This window comes from Hyla sarda, chromosome 6, assembly GCF_029499605.1.
Source record: "Hyla sarda isolate aHylSar1 chromosome 6, aHylSar1.hap1, whole genome shotgun sequence".
Classification (NCBI taxonomy): Eukaryota; Metazoa; Chordata; class Amphibia; order Anura; family Hylidae; genus Hyla; species Hyla sarda.
Window position 1 is genome coordinate 182,569,930 of NC_079194.1, and position 23,370 is coordinate 182,593,299.

Consider the following 23,370-nt stretch of genomic DNA (forward strand, 5'->3'; position numbering starts at 1 on the left):
AGAGCAAAATTTCCTTCAAAAAAGCCAAATGTGACTCCTTCTCTTCTGAGACCTGTAGTGCGCCAGCAGAGCACTTTTCACCCCCATATGGGGTGTTTTCTGAATCGGGAGAAATTGGGCTTCAAATTTTGGGGGGGATTTTCTGCTATTACCCTTTTTAAAAATGTAAAACTTTTGGGAAACCAAGCATTTTAGGGAAATTTTTAAATTTTTTTTTACATATGCAAAAGTCGTGAATCACCTGTGGGGTATTAAGGTTTACTTTACCCCTTGTTATGTTCCCCGAGGGGTCTAGTTTCCAAAATGGTATGCCATGTGTTTTTTTTTGCTGTTCTGGCACCATAGGGGCTTCCTAAATGTTACATGCCCCCCAAAAAACATTTGTCGCTCCTTCCCTTCTGAGCCCTCTACTGCTCCCGCCGAACAATTAACATAGACATATGAGGTATGTCCTTACTCGCGAAAAATTGGGTTTCAAATACAAGTAAAAATTTTCTACTTTTTACCCCTTGCAAAAATTCTAAAATTGGGTCTACAAAAACATGCGAGTGTAAAAAATGAAGATTGTGAATTTTCTCCTTCACTTTGCTGCTATTCCTGTGAAACACCTAAAGGGTTAAAACGCTGACTGAATGTCATTTTGAATACTTTGGGGGTTGCAGTTTTTATAATGGGGACTTTTATGGGGTATTTCTAATATGAAGACCCTTCAAATCCTCTTCAAACCTGAACTGGTCCCTGAAAAAAAGCGAGTTTCAAAATTTTGTGAAAAATTGGAAAATTGCTGCTGAACTTTGAAGCGCTCTGGTGTCTTCCAAAAGTAAAAACACATCAATTTTATGATGCAAACATAAAGTAGACATATTGTATATGTGAATAAAAAATTTTTTTGGGGAATATCTATTTTCCTTACAAGCAGAGAGCTTCAAAGTTAGAAAAATGCTAAATTTTTACATTTTTCATCAAATTTTGGGATTTGGGAAAGGATGCAAGTTACCACAAAATTTTACCACTATGTTAAAGTAGACTATGTCACGATAAAACAATCTCGGAATCAGAATGATAACTAAAAGCATCCCAGAGTTATTAATGTTTAAAGTGACAGTGGTCAGAATTGCACAAAATGGCTGAGTCCTTAAGGTGAAAAAGGGCTCAGTCCTTAAGGGGTTAAAGGGGTATTCCAGGCAAAACCTTTTTTTTATATATCAACTGGCTCCGGAAAGTTAAACAGATTTGTAAATTACTTCTATTAAAAAATCTTAATCCTTCCAATAGTTATTAGCTTCTGAAGTTTTCTGTCTAACTGCTCAATGATGATGTCACGTCCCGGGAGCTGTGCATGATGGGAGAATATCCCCATAGGAACTGCACAGCTCTGGGGACGTGAGTCATCAGAGAGCAGTTAGACAGAAAACAACAACTCAACTTCAGAAGCTAATGACTATGTGAAGGATTTAGATTTTTTAATAGAAGTAATTTACAAATCTGTTTAACTTTCCAGAGCCATTTGATATATAAAAAAAGTTTTGGCCTGGAATACCCCTTTAAGCATTGTCCTGCACTTTGTCCTGATATAATTTGGTTTCTTCATTGTATTGCTCTTGGGAACTGAATGACAGTATTATCTGGATTCTGTAAAATACTGTAATTTGTGTCTATATGCTGCTACTATTTTTGCACAATGTGTTATTTTCATTTGGGAACCGCACGGTGACACTATTAGGCACTGTATACAAATGAATGCATTATATGTATACTGTAAACTACAGGCACTGAATGCTGCATGCACAGGATGATTAGGACACTACATGTCATTTTTTTCATTTGTATACAATACTGCTTTGTGTTCTTTTGTACATTTAGATACTGCTTTGTGTTCTTTTGTACATTTAGATACTGAAAGGAATTATCATTAAGGCACTGTATGGCACTGTTAGGATCCTGACTATTCTATGAAATTCTGTTTTCTAACCTTAAAAAAATGAAATAAAGGCTGCACACATGTTTTGCCCTGGGCCCTCCACACACCACAACTCAGCTCTGGAAAGCTTTGTATTCAAAACAGGAAATCTTACCCACACCATGCAGAAACCACAAACCAACATATATTAATAGTGAAAACTGATACCTGTCCAGGAATACGTCATACACTGTCTCATTAGTTTCATTATATTCTGTCCCAATGGTATAAATAGAGGGAAACAGGATATTCCACCCGGATCATATTAATATGATTGTAATCTGGTGGTGAAATAAACTGCAGAAAACATATATCATTCCTTGCACTAAAACTAGTTGTAAACACTCATCCAAGCGTTGCCTACTTTTGTAAAATGCCTGGCTACAATTGTAAGTATGATGTACTCTTTATTGCCACTGACATTAGGATACCCAAGGTTAGCTGACTTAACAAACGTTCTGTCTCCAAAAATAAGTGCGTAGCTGGGGCCTCAGACTTAAAGTTGGTGACTAAGATGCTAAATCTACCAAAACCCATAAAGATGTTAATAATCCACCAGGCAGAACTATCATGTCAGGGATAGACTCCGTGTACTGACCAGTATGTTGTCTCAGTACACTGAACTGTAAATGTTATACAACTGGATTCCTATTTAACCCCTTAAGGACCCAGCCATTTTACACCTCAGGACCCGGCCATTTTTTGCAATTCTGACCACTGTCACTTTAAACATTAATAACTCTGGAATGCTTTTAGTTATCATTCTGATTCCGAGATTGTTTTTTCATGACATATTCTACTTTAACATAGTGGTAAAATTTTGTGGTATCTTGCATCCTTTCTTGGTGAAAAATCCCCAAATTTTATGAAAAATTTGAAAATTTTGCATTTTTCTAACTTTGAAGCTCTCTGCTTGTAAGGAAAATGGATATTCCCAAAAAAATTTTTTTTTATTCACATATACAATATGTCTACTTTATGTTTGCATCATAAAATGTACGTGTTTTTACTTTTGGAAGACACCAGAGGGCTTCAAAGTTCAGCAGCAATTTTCCAATTTTTCACAAAATTTCCAAACTCACAATTTTTCATGGACCAGTTCAGGTTTGAAGTGGATTTGAAGGGTCTTCATATTAGAAATACCCCACAAATGACCCCATTATAAAAACTGCACCCCCCAAAGTATTCAAAATGACATTCAGTCCGCGTTTTAACCCTTTAGGTGTTTCACAGGAATAACAGCAAAGTGAAGGAGAAAATTCACAATCTCCATTTTTTACACTCGCATGTTCTTGTAGACTCAATTTTTGAATTTTTACAAGGGGAAAAAGGAGAAAATGTATACTTATATTTGTAGCCCAATTTCTCTCGAGTAAGCACATACCTCATATGTCTATGTAAAGTGTTCAGCGGGCGCAGTAGAGGGCTCAGAAGGGAAGGAGCGTCAAGGGGATTTTGGAGAGTACATTTTTTTGAAATGGTTTTTGGGGGGCATGTTGCATTTAGGAAGCCCCTATGGTGCCAGAACAGCAAAAATTCCCCACATGGCATACCATTTTGGAAACTAGACCCCTTGAGGTACGTAAAAAGGAATAAAGTGAGCCTTAATACCCCACAGGGGTTTCACGACTTTTGCATATGTAAAAAAAATAAAAATAACATTTCACTAAAATGTGTGTTTCCCCCCAAATTTCACATTTTTGCAAGGGTTAATAGCAGAAAATACCCCCCAAACATTGTAACCCCATCTCTTCTGAGTATGAAGGTACCCCATAAGTTGACCTGAGGTGTACTATGGGTGAACTACAATGCTCAGAAGAGAAGGAGTCATATTTGGCTTTTTGAGAGCAAATTTTGCTCGGGGGCATGTCGCATTTAGGAAGCCCCTATGGTGCCAGGACAGCAAAAAAAAAAAACACATGGCATACCATTTTGGAAACTAGAACCCCTTGTGGAACGTAACAAGAAATAAAGTGAGCCTTAATACCCCACAGGGGTTTCACGACTTTTTCATACGTAAAAAAAAAAAAAAAAATCACTAAAAGGTGTGTTTCCCCCCCAAATTTCACATTTTTGCAAGGGTTAATAGCAGAAAATACCCCCCAAAATTTGTAACCACATCTCTTCTGAGTATGGAGGTACCCCATAAGTTGACCTGAAGTGCACTACGGGCGAACTACAATGCTCAGAAGAGAAGGAGTCATATTTGGCTTTTTGAGAGCAAATTTTGCTCGGGGGGGCATGTCGCATTTAGGAAGCCCATATGGTGCCAGGACAGCAAAATAACCCCCACATGGCATACCATTTTGGAAACTAGACCCCTTGAGGAACGTAACAAGGCATAAAATGAGCATTTACCCCCCACTGGTGTCTGTCATATCTTTGGAACAGTGGGCTGTACAACATTTTCAATTTGCACAGCCCACTCTTCCAAAGATCTGTCAGACACCTGTGGGGTGTAAATTCTCACTGCACCCCTCATTACATTCCGTGAGGGGTGTAGTTTCCGAAATGGGGTCACATGTGTTTTTTTTTTTTTTTTGTGTTTGTCAAAACCGCTGTAACAATCAGCCACCCCTGTGCAAATCACCTCAAATGTACATGGCGCACTCTCCCTTCTGGGCCTTGTTGTGCGCCCCCAGAGGACTTTACTCCCACATATGGGGTATCTCCGTACTCTTTTTTCCCCTTTACCTCTTGTCAAAATGAAAAGTATAGGGCAACACCAGCATGTTAGTGTATAAAGTTTATTTTTTTACACTAACATGCTGGTGTAGACCCCAACTTCACCTTTTCATAAGGGGTGAAAGGAGAAAAAGACCCCCAAGATTTGTTAGTCAATTTCTCCTGAGTACGGCGATACCCCATATGTGGCCCTAAACTGTTGCCTTGAAATACGACAGGGCTCGAAGTGATAGCTCCATGCGCTTTTGAGGCCTGAATTAAGGATTTGCATAGGGGTGGACATAGGGGTATTCTACGCCAGTGATTCCCAAACAGGGTGCCTCCAGTTGTTGCAAAACTCCCAGCATGCCTGGACAGTCAACGGCTGTCTGGCAATACTGGGAGTTGTTGTTTTGCAACAGCTGGAGGCTCCATTTTGGAAAGAGTGGCGTACCAGGCGTTTTTCATTTTTATTGGGGAGGGGGGCTGTGTAGGGGTATGTGTATATGTGGTGTTTTTTTACTTTTTATTTTATTTTGTGGTAGTGTAGTGTAGTGTTTTTAGGGTACAGTCACACAGGCGGGGGGTTACAGCGAGTTTGAGCTGCCGCGCAAAATTTGCTGCATCGCAAACTTGCAGCCCGATACTCACTGTAAGCCCCCTGCCCATGTGAATGTACCCTGTACATTCACAGGGGGGGGACCTCCAGCTGTTGCAAAACTACTACTCCCAGCATGCCTGAGAATGTTTGGGAGTTGTGGTTTTGCAACAGCTGGAGGCACACGGGTTGGGAAACACTGAGTTAGGAAACAATGTTTCCCAACCAGTGTGCCTCCAGCTGTTGCAAAACCACAACTCCCAAACATTCTCAGGCATGCTGGGAGTAGTAGTTCTGCAACATCTTTAGAGCCAGATGTTGCCGAACTACAACTCCTAGCATGCTTGGAGTTGTAGTTTTGCAACATCTGGAAGACTACAGTTTGCAGACCACTAACACAGTGGTTCCCAATCTGTGCCCTTCCAGATGTTGCAAAACTAGAACTCCCAGTATGCCAAAACTGTCCAGGCATGCTGGGAGTTGTAGTTCTGCAACATCTGAAGGGCCAAATGTTACAGAACTACAACTCCCAGCATGCCTGGACAGTAAGGGCATGCTGAGGATGTGTAGTTTTGCAACATCTGGAAGGGCACTGTGGACTTCCAGATGTTGCAAAACTGCAACTCCCAGCATGCCCAGACGCCAAGGGCTGTCTGGGCATGCTGGGAGTTGTAGTTTACAGGGTCCTATTACAGCAATGCATGTCGCTTTACGGCGACGTGCATTGCTGTAAAGGGCCCGACCGCGGCTGAAGATCTACTCACCTGTCGCCGCCGCCGCCATCTTCATCGTCTGGATCCGGGTCTTCAGGGACGAGGTAAGTACCGGGGCCGGTCCCCAGCACTCCCCCATCCCCCGCCGTGTCCTCCGGTCTTCCTCCCGCCCTCTCCGGACTGTCAGGGGCCGGGCAGGACGGGAGGAAGTAACCGCCCCCCCCTCCTGCGATTGGTCGGTTAACTAACCGACGGATCGCAGGGAATAGGAGGAGGTGGCAGGCTTGCCACCTCGCTCCTATTCTTTAGCATGGTCCTGGCTGTCTGTGACAGCCGGGATCATGCGAAATTACCGGGTGGTCGGGTCCCAGAGACCCGATCAGCCCGGTATCGCCGCAGATCGCAAGGGCGATTTCCCTTGCGATTTGCGGCGATCGCCGACATGGGGGGCCTACATGGCCCCCCTCGGCGTTTGCCCTGGATGCCTGCTGAAGGATTTCAGCAGGCATCCGGTTCCAATCTCTGCCCGGCGAGCGGCAGAGACCGGAAAACGCCATGACGTATGCATACGTCATGGGTCCTTAAGACCCAGGGTGTGATGACGTATGCATACGTCATGGGTCCTGAAGAGGTTAAAGAGAACCTGACAGCTATTCACCCGCAGTAAACCTAATATTCCGGGTTGTAGTGCGGGTGAATAGCTGTAAAAAGAAGGGTCACTTACATTTTAAGCTTTGTTTTTCCGAAGTTCTGCCTGTTAAAATTGCATTTTCATTGCGTAAGAGCTGCACTCGCTTCTTAGACCACGGATCCCGGCTGCTTTTAGCAGCCTGGGACCCGCTGGCGGAAATCAATGATCACACTGATGTCTGCTATTAACCCATCAGATTCCATGATCAATACTGATCACATCATCTGAAGTATTCAGTGGTCATACAGAGACGGACATAACAGAGACGGGGAAATTACAGTGGTCTGATAGGAAAGATGGCCCTCGGAGCTACACTCACCTGCTCCTGAACGTCTGCTATGATCTTCTCCTCTGGTCTGTCTTCTAGCAGACCAGATAAGTAGAACACAGATAACACTGATCAGTGCACTGCCTATGCACAACACTAATCAGTATTATCATTCTAAAGATTGCTATAAATAGTCCCATGTTGGGATAAAAAAAGTGTAAAATAAAGTTAGAAATTTGAATTAAAGTGAGTAAGCCCCTCCCCAATACATAAAAAGTTACATTTTTTATTTATCAACATATTATATTAATGATCTCGGGGCGGAGCATGACTTCACACGGGGCGGAGCCTTGACATCACAACACTCCGTCCCCTTGATCGACAGTAATCAGACCCGGAGCGAACATGCTCCGGGGACTGATTTTAAACGGGGTGCTGTGTGCAAGATCACGGGGGTCCCCAGCGGCGGGACCCCCGCGATCAGGCATCTTATCCCCTATCCTTTGGCGTTGTGCGGTATTAACCCTTTAGAAGCAGCGTTCAAAGCTGACCGCCACTTCTAAAGCGAAAGTGAAAGTATCCCAGCTAGTCAGTCGGGCTGTTCGGGACCGCCGCGGCATCCCGAACAGCTTGCAGGACACCGGGAGGGCCCTTACCTGCCTCCTCGGTGTTCGATCGACGAATGACTGCTCCTTGCCTGAGATCCAGGCAGGAGCAGTCAAGCGCCGATAACACTGATCACAGGCGTGTTAATACACGCCTGTGATCAGGATGAGAGATCAGTGTGTGCAGTGTTATAGGTCCCTATGGGAGCTATAACACTGCAAAAAAAAAGTTAAAATAAAGTGTTAATAAAGGTCATTTAACCCCTTCCCTAATAAAAGTTTGAATCACCCCCCTTTTCCCATAAAAAAAATAAAACAGTGTAAATAAAAATAAAAATAAACATATGTGGTATCGCCGCGTGCGTAAATGTCCGAACTATAAAAATATATCATTAATTAAAGCGCACGGTCAATGGCGTACACGCAAATAAATTCCAATGTCCAAAGAAGCGTATTGTGGTCACTTTTTATACCATTAAAAAAATGAATAAAAAGTGATCAAAAAGGGATCAAAACAAAAATCGTACCAATAAAAACTTCAGATCATGGCGCAAAAAATTTGCCCCCTTACTGCCCTGTACGTGGAAAAATAAAAAAGTTATAGGGGTCAGAAGATGACATTTTTAAATGTATAAATTTTCCTGCATGTAGTTATGATTTTTTCCAGAAGTATGACAAAATCAAACCTATATAAGTAGGGTATCATTTTAACCATATGGACCTACAGAATAATGATAAGGTGTAATTTTTACCGAAATATGCACTGCGTAGAAACGGAAGCCCCCAAAAGTTACAAAATGGTATTTTTTCTTCGATTTTGTCGCACAATGATTTTTTTTTTCCGTTTTGTCGTGAATTTTGGGGTAAAATGACTGATGTCACTGCAAAGTAGAATTGGTGACGCAAAAAATAAGCCATAATATGGATTTTTAGGTGGAAAATTTAAAGGGTTATGATTTTTAAAAGGTAAGGAGGAAAAAACGAAAGTGCAAAAACGGAAAAACCCTGAGTCCTTAAGAGGTTAAATTCAATTTGACTCTGCCGCAGCAAAATGACTGTGCGGAATATTACAGCAAAATTCTGCACAGGCATTGTGCGAACAAACCCTAAAGCTTATCAAACAATGAATTTTCAGGTCAGGGGGCCTGACAAGTCCTATTTAAGTGAGAATCTATAGAAACTAACATGTCTTTGTGACTGAGACTCACGTCTAGGCCATGAGGGGAGCACTGAACTTTATGATAGATTATAGTGTACAACCCCTTGAGGAAGTAATATTATACAGTATATATGTCACCCTCAGTATCCAGGGACAACTGTGACCAAGCCAGAAGCTCACCTGGGGCATACCAAGTTGTATTGTAGGTGTAGTTAATTCTAACTGGCATGTAGGAAGTCACAACAGCCATTGTTGACTCTTTACTATTGGCAATGTGCCATATGATAATCTTTTCTGAAGTTGGATTGTCAGTATTATTATTCTTTTTCTTGGTTTATTGCTCTGTAAAGGTGTATTTATGAAATGTTTCCTTCCCCGTGAGTGACATGGACTCTTCCTGACCTGCCAGTAATATCTGCAGTTGCCTTCGCTTGTATCAGGTGCTCCTGCAGTAACAGGTGAGTGATTATGTTTATCTACGGTTCTATGTCAAATATTTACAGTGTGTATTACAGTATGGATGTACATTTTACATGTTTTTCTTTAAATCAATACAAAGGTCTAATATCTGAATTCAGGTTTTACACTGGCTGCTGGAAACTACAAAGGTGTGAATTAACTCCCAAATGCAGAAAATTTGGGGGCATTTATCATTGTAGGTGTAAGTGGAGCATTTTTCTACACATTTTTTTGTGTGCTGTAATGTGTAGGAGCACCACATTTATTAAATGGTCACAGAGCATTTGATACATTTTGTGCAGGTCACATTTTCTAAAATTTCTCTCTTCACATACACCAAAAAGCTACACCAGGTCTGGGCTGGTGTAGTTTAGAGACATTTTGGTGGTTTTGCGCCCTTTCACAAAAAGGCGCAGTTCATAAAACCCTTCCATATCATGTGTAATGCCAAAATCAGTGGATTACAACTCAAAATCAGCAGAAATGTGTTAAAAGGACAAATATAGATGGAAAAAGGGTAAACACAATGATAAATGCCAGCCTCAATGTCTAAGATGCACCTAAAAAGTGATTTATAGGACCTACTTTTGTTTTTAACCCCTGTACTCTTGTCACCTGGAAGAACTGTAAGGAACTTGTTAAGATTATGTTCACATATTGTTTCCCCCCCATTTTTGTGATACCCTAGGCACTGGGAAGCAAATCTGTCACAAATAGTGTTGAACTAAGTTTAAAAAAATTCACTTTGGCAAGTCCAATATATATTTTCAAAAAGTTTGCTTCTGATCGAATAACTTCAGAATGAAGCAGGAACTTGCCAATAACCCAAAAACTTGTGCATAACTCTAAAGCCTTGTATAACACTGCTAAATCTCCTAGCAGTATTACAAGCTTCAGACAGAGCAGATTGGGCAATCTTCGCCTTCTGGGTGTTAGGAATCACGGCAGGTGGACAGCAGGTGGTGGATCCTCTTGGCCACGACAGGCATGCTGGGAGTTGTAGTTTTGCAACATCTGGAGGCACCCTGGTTGGAAAACACTGCCATGTTTTCTCAGGAGGAAAAAGGATAGAACCCATTGCCAGCTGGTAACTTATCTGTTTTCAGAACAAAGAGATCAGATTTATTTCAAACCAACTGCCTGATCCTTCTCCATCATGACAGAGATATGATGGAGAAAAGTCACAAGGCTGTCGTACACATTAAAGGGGTATTCCGGGTGTATATATCTTATGCCCTATCCAAAGACTGAATATCAGTTATAAATTCACACGGAGGGGGCGTGGCGAGACGTCACGTCTCCATCTCGGAAGCAGCGCCCGGGGGCTGCACAGAGATCGTGGCGGTCCCCAGCAGCGGGACCCCTGCGATCATACATCTTATCCCCTATCCTTTGGATAGGGGATAAGTTGTACTAACCTGGAATACCCCTTAAAGTTAATTGTGCTGAAAGTTAACTCGACATTAGTCTAATATATATGGCCAATAATCCACAGGGGTCCCCAAATATCGTAGAAAATCCCACGCATTGAATTAAGGCATAAACAAAAACGAAAGAAGGTGTGTACAGATCAATTTATAAATCTCCCCCAAAGTGCATAAGCATCACACACATGAAAGCAAACTGCATTGCATAGTTACCAGATAGTACAGGAGAGCGTGTCCACACTGCCACAACCAGACGTTTCGCCACGGAGGCTTCTTCCGGAAGAAGCCTCCGTGGCGAAACGTCGGGTTGGGGCAGTGTGGACACATTCTCCTGTACTATCTGGTAACCATGCAATGCACTTTGCTTTGATGTGTGTGATGCTTATGCACTTTGGGGAAAATTTATCAAATCCTGTCCAGGGAAAAGTTTCCCAGTTGCCCATAGCAACCAATCAGATCTCTTCTTTCATTTTTAACAAGGCCTCTGCAAAATGAAAGAAGCGATCTGATTGGTTGCTAGGGGCAATTGGGTAACTTTTCCTTTGCACAGGTTTTGATAAATCTCCCCCTTTGTCTTGACATTGAACCAGAGGTTTAAGGCTGTCGGCCTCCTGGTACAGGACTGTAGTCATAGCATATCAGCACTTTAACTATTATTACATCTATGTGCACTTTGTTTTTTATACATTGTATTATTTCAAGCTGATAGAGCGCCCACTGCCAAATGTGTCTCCACTCCATGTTCTCCACTATATGGTGAACTTTGGGTCATTTTTTATATGTTTTTATGAATGTTTTCTCAATAAAGCTTTATAAATTGATCTGTACACGCCTTCTTTCGTTTTTGTTTATGCCTTATGGCCAGCCTAACTCTGAGCAGCATCCCCAGGATTGTGACATAGTTCTTTGCTGTTCTCCTAGTGCTGACAGTCAGATTTGATCTGGCGCATGTTCATTCTTTGATAAAAGCCGCTCCACAGTGTGACAGTCTAATAAAGAGCCTGACAGAGCTGTGCTTCTCTATCTGCCCCTATTATCCTCAGACACATGGGCCCAGCTGGTAGCACTGTGGGAAATGATTCACAACATTTAATAACCAGATCTTACCCTGCTCCCTGTAAATGATCCATGTGAAGAGTGGCATGGAGCAGGTGTGTGAGAATTTCACTATAAAAGTCACATTGTGCAAAACATAAATGACTGACATAAAAATGTATCTTAACCCCTTAAGGACCCAGCCATTTTACACCTTAGGACCCGGCCATTTTTTGCACATCTGACCACTGTCACTTCAAACATTAATAACTCTGGAATGCTTTTAGTTATCATTCTGATTCCGAGTTTGTTTTTTCGTGACATATTCTACTTTAACTTAGTGGTAAAATTTTGTGGTAACTTGTATCCTTTCTTGGTGAAAAATCCCAAAATTTGATGAAAAATTTGAAAATTTTGCATTTTTCTAACTTTGAAGCTCTCTGCTTGTAAGGAAAATGGATATTCCAAATATTTTTTTTTAATTCACATAAACAATATGTCTACTTTATGTTTGCATCATAAAATTGATGAGTTTTTACTTTTGGAAGACACCAGAGGGCTTCAAAGTTCAGCAGCAATTTTCCAATTTTTCACAAAATTTCCAAACTCACTATTTTTCAGTGACCAGTTCAGGTTTGAAGTGGATTTGAAGGGTCTTCATCTTAGAAATACCCCACAAATGACCCTATTATAAAAACTGCACCCCCCAAAGTATTCAAAATGACATTCAGTCAGCATTTTAACCCTTTAGGTGTTTCACAGGAATAGCAGCAAAGTGAAGGAGAAAATTCACAATCTTCATTTTTTACACTCGCATGTTCTTGTAGACCCAATTTATGCATTTTTACAAGGGGTAAAAGGAGAAAATGTATACTTATATTTGTAGCCCAATTTCTCTTGAGTAAGCACATACCTCATATGTCTATGTAAAGTGTTCGGCGGGCGCAGTAGAGGGCTCAGAAGGGAAGGAGCGACAAGGGGATTTTGGAGAGTATGTTTTTCTGAAATGGTTTTTGGGGGGCATGTTGCTCTTAGGAATAGTGTTGAGCGGCATAGGCCATATTCGAATTCGCGAATATTCGCGAATATATGGACGAATATTCGTCATATATTCGCGAATATTCGCATATTCGTTATATTCTCGTTTTATTTTCGCATATGCGAACATTCGCGTATGCGAAAATTAACATATGTGAATATTAGCATATACAAAATTAGTATACGCGGAAATTCGCATATGCGAAAATTAGCATATGCTAATTTTCGCATATGCAAATTTTCGCGCACCAGTCTCACACAGTAGTATTACAGCCTTCTTTACACCACACAAGCTGGAAGCAGAGAGGGGTGATCACTGTGATGTGTACTGTGAAAAACAAACAAACAAAAAAAAAAGAATATTCGTAATTACGAATATATAGCGCTATATTCGCGAAATTCGTGAATTTGCGAATATGCGATATTCGCGAATAATATTCGAATTGCGAATATTCGTGAGCAACACTACTTAGGAAGCCCTTCTGGTGCCAGAACAGCAAAAAAAAAAAAATAACCACATGGCATACCATTTTGGAAACAAGACCCCTTGAGGAACATAAAAAGGAATTAAGTGAGCCTTAATACCCCACAGTTGTTTCACGACTTTTGCATACGTAAAAAAAAAAAAAAAAAATTTCACTAAAATGTGTGTTTCCCCCCCAAATTTCACATTTTTGCAAGGGTTAATAGCAGAAAATACCCCCCAAAATTTGTAACCTTATCTCTTCTGAGTATGGAGGTACCCCATAAATTGAACTGAAGTGCACTAAGGGCAAACTACAATGCTCAGAAGAGAAGGAGTCATATTTGGCTTTTTGAGAGCAAATTTTGCTCGGGGGCGTGTCGCATTTAGGAAGCCCCTATGGTGCCAGGACAGCAAAAAAAAAAAAAAACACATGGCATACCATTTTGGAAACTAGACCCCTTGAGGAACGTAACAAGGGGTACAGTGAGCATTTACCCCCCACTGGTGTCTGTCAGATCTTTGGAACAGGGGGCTGTACAAAATTTTTAATTTGCACAGCCATTTGTTCCAAAGATCTGTCAGACACCAGTGGGGAGTAAATTCTCACTGCACCCCTCATTACATTCCGCGAGGGGTGTAGTTTCCGAAATGGGGTCACAATTTTTTTTTTTTTTTGCGTTTGTCAAAACCGCTGTAACAATCAGCCACCCCTGTGCAAATCACCTCAAATGTACATGGTGCACTCTCCCTTCTGGGCCTTGTTGTGCGCCCCCAGAGCACTTTGCGCCCACATATGGGGTATCTCCGTAGTCGGGAGAAATTGCATTACAAATTTTGGGGGGCTTTTTTCCCCTTTTACCTCTTGTCAAAATGAAAAGTATAGGGCAACACCAGCATGTTAGTGTAAAAAATTTATTTTTTTACACTAACATGCTGGTGTAGACCCCAATTTCACCTTTTCATAAGGGGTGAAAGGAGAAAAAGCCCCCCAAAATTGGTTAGGCAACTTCTCCCGAGTACAGCGATACCCCATATTTGGCCTAAACTGTTGCCTTGAAATACGACAGGGCTCCAAAGTGAGAGAGCGCCATGCGCATTTGAGGCCTGAATTAGGGATTTGCATAGGGATGGACATAGGGGTATTCTACGCCAGTGATTCCCAAACAGGGTGCCTCCAGCTCTTGCAAAACTCCCAGCATGCTTGGACAGTCAACGGCAACAGCTGGAGGCTCCATTTTGGAAACAGTGGCGTACCAGACGTTTTTCATTTTTATTGGGGAGGGGAGGGGGGCTGTGTAGGGGTATGTGTACATGTAGTGTTTTTTACTTTCTATTTTATTTTGTGTTAGTGTAGTGTAGTGTTTTTAGGGTACAGTCACACGGGCGGGGGATTTCCTGCTGCGAGTTTGAGCTGCCACGCAAAATTTGCTGCATCGCAAACTTGCAGCCTGATACTCACTGTAAGCCCCCTGCCCATGTGAATGTAGCCTGTACATTCACAGGGGGGGGGGGGGGAACCTCCAGCTGTTGCAAAACAACAACTCCCAGCATGCACGGTCTATCAGTGCATGCTGGTAGTTATAGTTTTGCAACAGCTGGAGGCACACGGGTTGGAAAACACTAAGTTAGGAAACAGACAATGTTTCCCAACCAGTGTGCCTCCAGTTGTTGCAAAACCACAACTTCCAGCATGCCCAGACAGCTGAAGGGCATATTGGAAGTAGTGGTTACGCAACAGCTGGAGGAGAACTGTTTGGGGACCACTGTGTAGTGGTGTCCAAGCTGTAGCCCTCCAGATGTTGCAAAACTACAACTCCCAGTATGCCAAAACTGTCCAGATGTTATAGAACTACAACTCCCAGCATGCCTGGACAGTAAGGGCATGCTGAGCATGTGTAGTTTTGCAACATCTGGAAGGGCACAGTAGTCTCCAAACTGTGGACCTCCAGATGTTGCAAAACTGCAACTCCCAGCATGCCCAGATGCCAAGGGCTGTCTGGGCATGCTGGGAGTTGTAGTATACAGGGTCCCATTACAGCAATGCATGTCGCTTTACAGCGACGTGCATTGCTGTAATGAGCCCGACCGTGGCTGAAGAGGAACTCACCTGTCGCCGCCGCTGTCTTCATCGCCGGGATCCGGGTCTTCAGGGACGAGGTAAATACCGGGGCCGGTCCCCATCACTCCCCCGTCCCCCGCCGCGTCCTCCAGTCTTCCTCCCATCCTCTCCGGACTTCCAAGGGCCGGGCAGGGCGGGAGGAAGTAACCGCCCCCGCCTTCGATTGGTCGGTTAGCTAACCGACGGATCGCAGGGGATAGAAGGAGGTGGCAGGCTTGCCACCTCGCTCCTAGCCTCCAGCATGGTCCTGGCTGTCTGTGACAACCGGGATCATACAAAATTACTGGGCGGTCGGGTATCGCCGCAGATCGCAGGGGCGATTTCCCTAGCGATTTGCGGCGATCGCCGACATGGGGGGCCTACATGGCCCCCCTCGGCGTTTGCCCTGGATGCCTGCTGAAGCATTTCAGCAGGCATCCTCTTCCGATCTCTGCCCGGGGCACGGCAGAGACCGGAGAAACACCAGGACGTACTAGTACGTCCTGGGTCCTTAAAGCCCAGGGTGCCAGGTCGTTCTAGTATGTCCTGGGTCCTTAAGGGGTTAAAGGGGTACTCCCGTGGAAAACTTTTTTTTTTTTTTATATCAACTGGTGCCAGAAAGTTAAACAGATTTGTAAATCACTTAAATCACATTAAAAAATCTTAATTCTTCCAGTACTTTTTAAAAAATAGAAATCCAAAAAAGAAATGCATTTCCTCTGATGTCATGACCACAGTGCTCTCTGCTGACCTCTGCTGGCCATTTTAGTAACTGTCCAGAGCCGCATATGTTTGCTATTGGGATTTTCTCCTGCTCTGGACAGTTCCTAAAATGGACAGAGATGTCAGCAGAGAGCACTGTGGTCATGGCATCAGAGGAAATGCATTTCTCTTTTTGATTTCTCTTTAGTATACAGCCCGTAAAAAGTACTGGAAGGATTAAGATTTTTTAATAGAAGTGATTTACAAATCTGTTTAACTTTCTGGCACCAGTTGATTTAAAAAAAAAAAAATGTATGGAGTATAATAAGTTCTAAAACCTATCCCACCGGAACTGAACTCCCACAATATGGTTTAGGCAATAAATAATGTATCCAATGACAGACAGTTATGCAAACCAAGATGATTTAGCAGAAACCCAAAATAAAAATAATGCTAATAACATATGCAAATATAGTACTATTATGTATATACAATGAAGGAAAACATTATTTTGTTCATTAATGCATTTTAAATGAATTATGAATTGATTTGCATTCTACTCAGTGACATAAGTACCGTATTTGATCCCCTATGGATCAGCAAGATTTCTGGGTCACAGATGTTTTTTATACAGATAATGAGCTAAGATTAAGAGCACTGTCCTAAAGGGAATCAGTCAACCCGATTTCAAACTCTCCACCATGGCCAAGAGCCGTCCAAGGATGTCCAAGGACAAGATTATAGACCTATTCAAGGCGTGACTGGGATACAAGACCATCGTCAAGCAGCTTAGAGAGAAGTTTACAACAGTTTACAGCGTGTAGTTCTGGGCTGATTCCTCTCTGTTCTCATATTCATTTATGGAGAGAATGAAATGTCACACTCACCCGGTTTATGCCAAAAAAATGATGACTTTATTCCATAGTACACTTCAGAAAAAAAGGTTCGGGTTGGGAAGAAGAGAACAGGAGCTCAGCTGAGCTCATGGAACGACGGTATCATTTTGCGGGTTATCCGCTTGGTCATGCCAACAGATGATGCTCACAGTCTCAGGTAAATAACCTCCTGCTGTGACCTGGGATCAGCTGAAGTGTTGTTGCCGGGCAACATGACGCTATAGTCTGGTGGCCGGTAAACGCTGCCCTCCAGTGCTGCCGAGGACAGTTCCGTACATCTTCCAGCTGTGCCCGGTAAGTTACATCCATCTGCAACGAGAGTAGGGAAAAGAGGGAACCACAGAAGACGGTTCTGTATGCATGAGAAAGAGAAATGCAAGAAGGGAGAGAGGGAGAGGGGAACAGGAAAGGGAGATTGACACAAGGCAATATATCAGATGAAGAAAAACAGATGCATTAAACCCCGGTCCTCATATAAATGCGCTGAATTCATTGCGTTCATTGAATCCCAATGGACCGGTTTATGGAATTCCATGGAATTCCCTTCCCTTATGTGCCAAATTTACTACATTTTACTAATTTCGATAAAAGAACATTGAGGAATCAGCCCAAAACTACATGGGAGGATCTAATCAATTATCTCAAGGCAGCTGGGACCATAGTCACGAAGAAAGAAATTGGTAACACACTATGCCATGAAGGACTGCAATCCTGCAGTGCTCACTAATTTCCGCTGCTCAAGATAGGAGAACTGGGTGAAAGTGTTGTGTCAAACATGGAGATTGAAACATTATGCTTTGGGGGGGGGTTCTGCTACGGACATCTTAAACGCATTACCGCCTTGCATGTATCATCAAATCATCAAGTAGAAGCACATTAAAGGGGTACTCCAGTGGAAAACAATTTTTGTCCAGAGCAGGAGAGGTTTGCTATGGGGATTTTCTCCTACTCTGGACAGTTCCTGACATGGACAGAGGAGGCAGCAGAAAGAACTGTGGTCAGACTGAAAATAACTTCACCGCTTCCTCTGTAGTATACGGCAGCTGAAAAGTGCCTACAGGACTGATTCTTAATTCTTGCACCAGCTGATTTGAATTTTTTTTTCCCCCCAATGGAGTACCCCATTCTTGGAGTGGCCTACCAATATTGTCAGCCTTGAAACCTTAATGGCTCATGGAGGATCTGAAAAGAGTATTTGGATAAAATACTTACTGAGATATGTGCAAACCTGGTTGCCAACTACAAGAAATGTCTGTCCTCTGTGCTTGTCACCAAATACTAAGTCATGCTTTGTAAATGGGTCAAATACTTATTTCAATGAGTAAAATGCAAATCAATTACTAACTGATATAAAATGCATTTTTCTTTGCCAACGATTGAAATTATAGATTGATTATTTTATTGTCAGTAGTAAACCACACAAAATCAGCAGGGAATGACATTTTTTTTTCTTCATTGTACAACCTATCCTACACACATTACATGAACTGGCGCAAACTGGCCACTTGAGGAAAGATATGCACTTTCTATTATATTTTGGCAGGAATTCCCTTAGTAAACATCCACCAGTATAGGATCTTGTAGTAAATTGTGGTAAATTTGGTGTGTGGAGGAGGCAATGCTCCCTTCATTCAAAACCATGTCCTTCCGTGGTATGCTCCACACAATTGGCGAGAGCAGCAGAGATCGGTAAAAAGTCTGGTTTGGTCTACACAACATTATAGGACTTTTTACAGATCAAAAGACAACACAAATTCCCCCATCGCGTTTCAGTTTTGTGGTTTACTGTTCCATTATATTATTTCTGTGTTTAGGATCAATTTCTGTTAAAAAAATAAATAAAAAAGGAATAAATATAAATGTAAATTACTGATTAAAAACTAAATGGTTAAAGAAGTGGTATCATAAACAAAAACTTTTCCCTTATCCACAATTGGACCCCCTGCGATCTCTTGTATGACACTCCGCCTCTCATGTACGAAGCGGCAGCCAACACGCCCCCTCCACATATCTCTATGGGAGAGTCGAAGAAACCTGAACGTTTCTCCCATAGAGCTATATGGAGGGCCGTTTCGGCAGTCATTTCATGAAGGGGGGTCGACACGCCTCCTTTAAAGCAGCCTTAGGTTTCCTCACAATTTTTTTCTGGGGCTTTTTGGAAGACTGCCACAGCAGTTTTTGAGCTAAAGTAAGAAGTGGATCCAGTAGGAAGTAGAATTATACGTCCTTTCTATACATTTGCCATTTCTTTTGAATACACTTCTAGCTTTTGGCTCAAAAACTGCAGTGGAAGTGGAAACTTAGCCTTAGGCTGGTTTAATGTGAGCGTAATATCATTTTTGCTCCTGTATAACATCTGCAAGTCCCTGCAGGATGATGAGTCTGATGGCCCACACTGGCAGCTTGAATGCCTGTGTGTACAGTAGATGATCCATAACATTTTTATCTTGGGATAACACCTTACACATAGCATACGCACCACAGATTTTATGCTATTGATTGTATGTTGCAAATCGCTGAGTACAATTATACTAGAAGAATAAACCGAATAATTTAGCATGACTTCAAATAGAGAAAACAGACATGGTCGCACATCCACAACATGCACAATGATCTAATGCTTCTCAGCAACAAATAATTTAGCATAGCATAAAATCAGCAGCGTAAAATCCACACCATATATGCCACATCTCAAGATATAATAAATAGCGATTTAAATTCCAAAAAGAAGAGGTTGCTTTGCCACACAGAAAAAAAGTGTGGTGACCCACTGTGTATGGTGGGACCACCCCTAATGTTTGTAACGTCAGAGTTGTTTTTGGGTAACGGAATCACACGAACGGTATCTGCACTATTCCAATGGCTAGGTAGTGAAAGGAGAGTCCACAACCAGTTAAGGTTTAACGGAGGCTTTACTGAGTTAAACAGTAGATGTTAATATCTTCACAGCTAGGCCAGTATCCAAGAGAGGTGGGTGGCCAGGAACACAGAAGCACCTCGCCTGTGACCAATTAGACTGGTAATAGACTTTAGATAATTATCGTGATGCTTGACTTTAGACTGGACTTGACTATGAGCAGTGACAGCAGACATAGACTTTTGACTTACTGGAATGACTGTAGATTTGAGGCCTTCCAGATGCTGGTCACTAGTACTGAGGTATTTGTACTAGCTGGTTCTCAGTAAAGAAGAGTCTGAAAATTGTAATGGCTGCCCCCTTATATAGAGGGGTCTGAGCCACAGCCCATTGTTCAAGCTGCGGGTCATAGGTTAAACTGGTGCTCTCTGGGTAACATCATGTGATAACATAACATGTAACGTGGCATTTCACGGGTCCTTTAGACAACATCTCACAGGTCCTTTATACTAAATATACATTAGGACACTGACTACAATCCTATTATAATAAATGACATTACAGGAACAGCAGGGGAGACACTGCAGGGGAGCCCCCAGGTAACTGTGGGACTAAACCTGACACGGCCTAAGTGTAGTGCAGGACTATGTACTGGGATATTACAAAAGGTTATTGTATAACACCTCTCATTTACCTTCCCTATGCTAAAGGAAGACAAATGGCCTGAATTTAGTAGGACAGTGAGTCCTACTGGCTGGTTGTTCTCTGTCATGAAGCTTCTATCCCTGCAGAACTGATACGCTACTAGATAACTTCTGCAGAGAGGAACATGTCTACAGGGCCCATCAGCACTGAAAAGAATGTTATCTATAAGCAGCCAGCGCCTGGCAATATATGAGCGCTGTGACTGGAAATAGGGGTTGCACCTAAGGTACCTGGGATCCAGTTTTGTTCCAACATGATTCAATTGTTCAAGTTTCCTTATGTTATATTTTACAGGTAGATTAAACTGTGGATTTTCATTGGATCTCATAATGAAGCGGTATGATGTACACCAAAAGCTGGGCAGTGGATCCTTTGCTACTACATACTTAGTGACTGATTTAAAGGACAGAGAAACTCAGTAAGTACATTTATGTGATACGTATTGAGAAGGACTGTGCGCAAAGGGCCTCATTCACACAAGTCACTCTAAGGTTTATGCTTATTAACATCATGTACTGATCCTGAGTTACAGCCTATAAAAGGGTACATCCACCCTTATGCCATTGCAAATCCACCATGTAAGCCACAGAAGACTGAGAAGGTGTATATATATATATTTTTATTTTTTTTATTTCAACAATCTTTGTGCACCTATGTAATGTGGATGAAATTTGTTAAAATCTTATCACCTTAGCTTCAACTGGATTCCTCTGGTGAACTTCTATTCTAGAATTCAAGTGGGAAATCATCAGCATTTTAGCCCTATGGCTGTTTTACCAAACACGCTAAAAGATGTCTGAGTTTTTTCAGTTATTGAATTCAATAGAACTCCGGTAAACTACTGGTTTCCCACAGCCCTGATTCAAGTCAATGCGATCCATCGGGACTCAGTGGTGACCAGATGGAGTCAGTTGTGCTCCAAGCCGTTTTGGGGCTGTTCAGCAGAGCTGAATGGAGCCAGAACGGGAAAGAGCACAATGGTAATGTGAACAAAGCCTTAGTAAATCAGGTCCATTGTACAGTTTAACAGCCGTTGTTTGCAATAAAGAGGGCAGGGTTTTTGTCTTTTTTAATTTTTATTTTTAGCAAATATTTCCCACAAAAATGGGCCAAAAATGTCTTCCAGAAGTGCTGTCACAATTCTGCTGTTTCTTTTGAAAACTGTCAATAAGCTTGTGAAAAGACATATATTAACAACTTTGCTGAATCCATATAATGCAGACAGATGGTTCTTTTATTCCTTTCAAAAACATCTGTCCAGTGCCACTTTCCAGAATGCTATTCACCAGATCAAATGAGGAAGCAGGGAGATTTCATCTCTGAAGAATGCAGTATTTTGAGTATTGCTCTAGGGCTTAATACAATCTGTAACTCAGGATCAGTACAAGGTAATTCATTGTTTTTCTTAAGACAGATTTTGGGGGGTGAATATGCTGTTTAATGTGCAGTGCTCCTTAGTTCCTATTACTCTAACACTGTATACACAATATAAATGTTACATTATGCATAATGGCCGTGAGCGCATGCTCCCGTTACCTGCTGCTGGCAGCGGGGCTGGGACTAGCATCGAGGAACGCACCCGCATGCGAGCCCCAGTCTGTCACTCACCTGGTGCTTCTCCTGCCCCCAACTCTGCCTCTCTGCTCCGGCGTGTGTGTCACCGTCCCTTAGAGCTTTAAGATTTAAAGGGCCATTGCGATCATTAGTGTAATTCACCTGAGGCTCATTGATAAATTCCTCCACCCTCCTCACTTCCCTGATGGATCTTTGTTGCCTTGAGCCTGAGAGAAAGCATTCCTGTCATTGCCTTACTGTGTATCTGATCCTTTGCTCCGTGACTTGACCTTGCTCCTTGCCGCCTGCCTGACTATGCTACGGTGCCACCTGTCCTGACCTTCTGCTATCCTGACTACAAACTGCCTTATCCCTCCTGTGCCTCGCATCTCCTCAGCCGCCTGTGTGGTCGAGCCGTGCCAGGGGAAGCGACCTGGGTGCCGCCTGCCGCAGCAAGTCCATACCGCTTTGCGCGGGCTCTGATGAAAACCAGCGGCACCTTAGACTCCGCTCCCTGGTACGGTCTGAGTCATCTGCCGCACAGGACCAGCGGATCCACATCCACCGGGGTTCCTGTCTTCTGAAACGTGTGTGCTACAATAAAGACTAATATATTGTTCTGCTGTTGAATAACTACTTCTTGCTCAGCTATATTTAATGAGTGCTATTATGTGTTCTCTTCTAAGATCATCCAGTTACAATTCCAGGCAAAGTGTTTGGTTTCTATGAGGTCGCCTAGTGCTTCTCCCAGAGCTGACACCTCGGGTAATTGTTGTTGGAAAGCAACAGAGTTACATAATAGGATAGTCAGCAGCCCAGAGCGGATGTGCAGACACAAGACGTTCAATGAGATGCTGAGCTTACAATGCTTCCGATTTCTAGGATAAACCTGATCAGACTATCACCAGTTAGGCTGGGTTCACGTTTTGTTAAATACGGCTCCCGTATACGGCTGGGAGGAGGGGGGCGGGGCTTAATCACGGCACCTGCATTCAGCCGTATTCGGGAACCGTAGTTAATGTATGTCTATGAGCCGACCGGAGTGAACCGCAGCCTCCGGTCGGCTGCTTTTTCGGCCGTATTTTTGCCTGCGGTCGGGAAACCGCATACGGCCAAAAAAGCAGCAGACCAGAGGCTGCGGTTCACTCCGGTCGGCTCATAGACATACATTAACTACGGTTCCCGAATACGGCTGAGTGCGGGCGCCGCGATTAAGCCCCGCCCCCCTCCTCCCAGCCGTATACGGGAGCCGTATTTAACCAAAGGTAGTGTGAACCCAGCCTTACAGATTGTATGGTTTTAATATAGTTCTTCATTAAATTTTTCTCAACTCAAAATACAGGTGGACCTTATTAAGACTTAAAAAACTGTTCCTTTTGCATTACCTACCCAAAACCTGAACGAGGCAAAGGGGAGGGGAAAACAAAAGAATTCATGTTAATGACTGGAAAAATGTTTGTGGTAAATTTTCCTAA

General features: G+C 42.5%; 1 protein-coding gene across 2 annotated transcripts in view; it reads left to right on the forward strand.

The window, feature by feature from the left end:
* LOC130276524 (serine/threonine-protein kinase Nek11-like) overlaps nt 1–23,370 on the forward strand; it is a 654,676-nt gene that overhangs the window by 28,782 nt on the left and 602,524 nt on the right. Inside the window, exons 2-3 of one of the 2 annotated variants that reach the window (XM_056526011.1) lie at nt 9,099–9,116; nt 20,636–20,759. In XM_056526011.1, the coding sequence (XP_056381986.1) occupies nt 20,671–20,759 (89 nt within the window). In that variant the 5' untranslated portion in view covers nt 9,099–9,116; nt 20,636–20,670. The remainder of the gene's footprint in view (nt 1–9,098; nt 9,117–20,635; nt 20,760–23,370) is intronic. The other variant, XM_056526012.1, reaches the window with a different exon arrangement.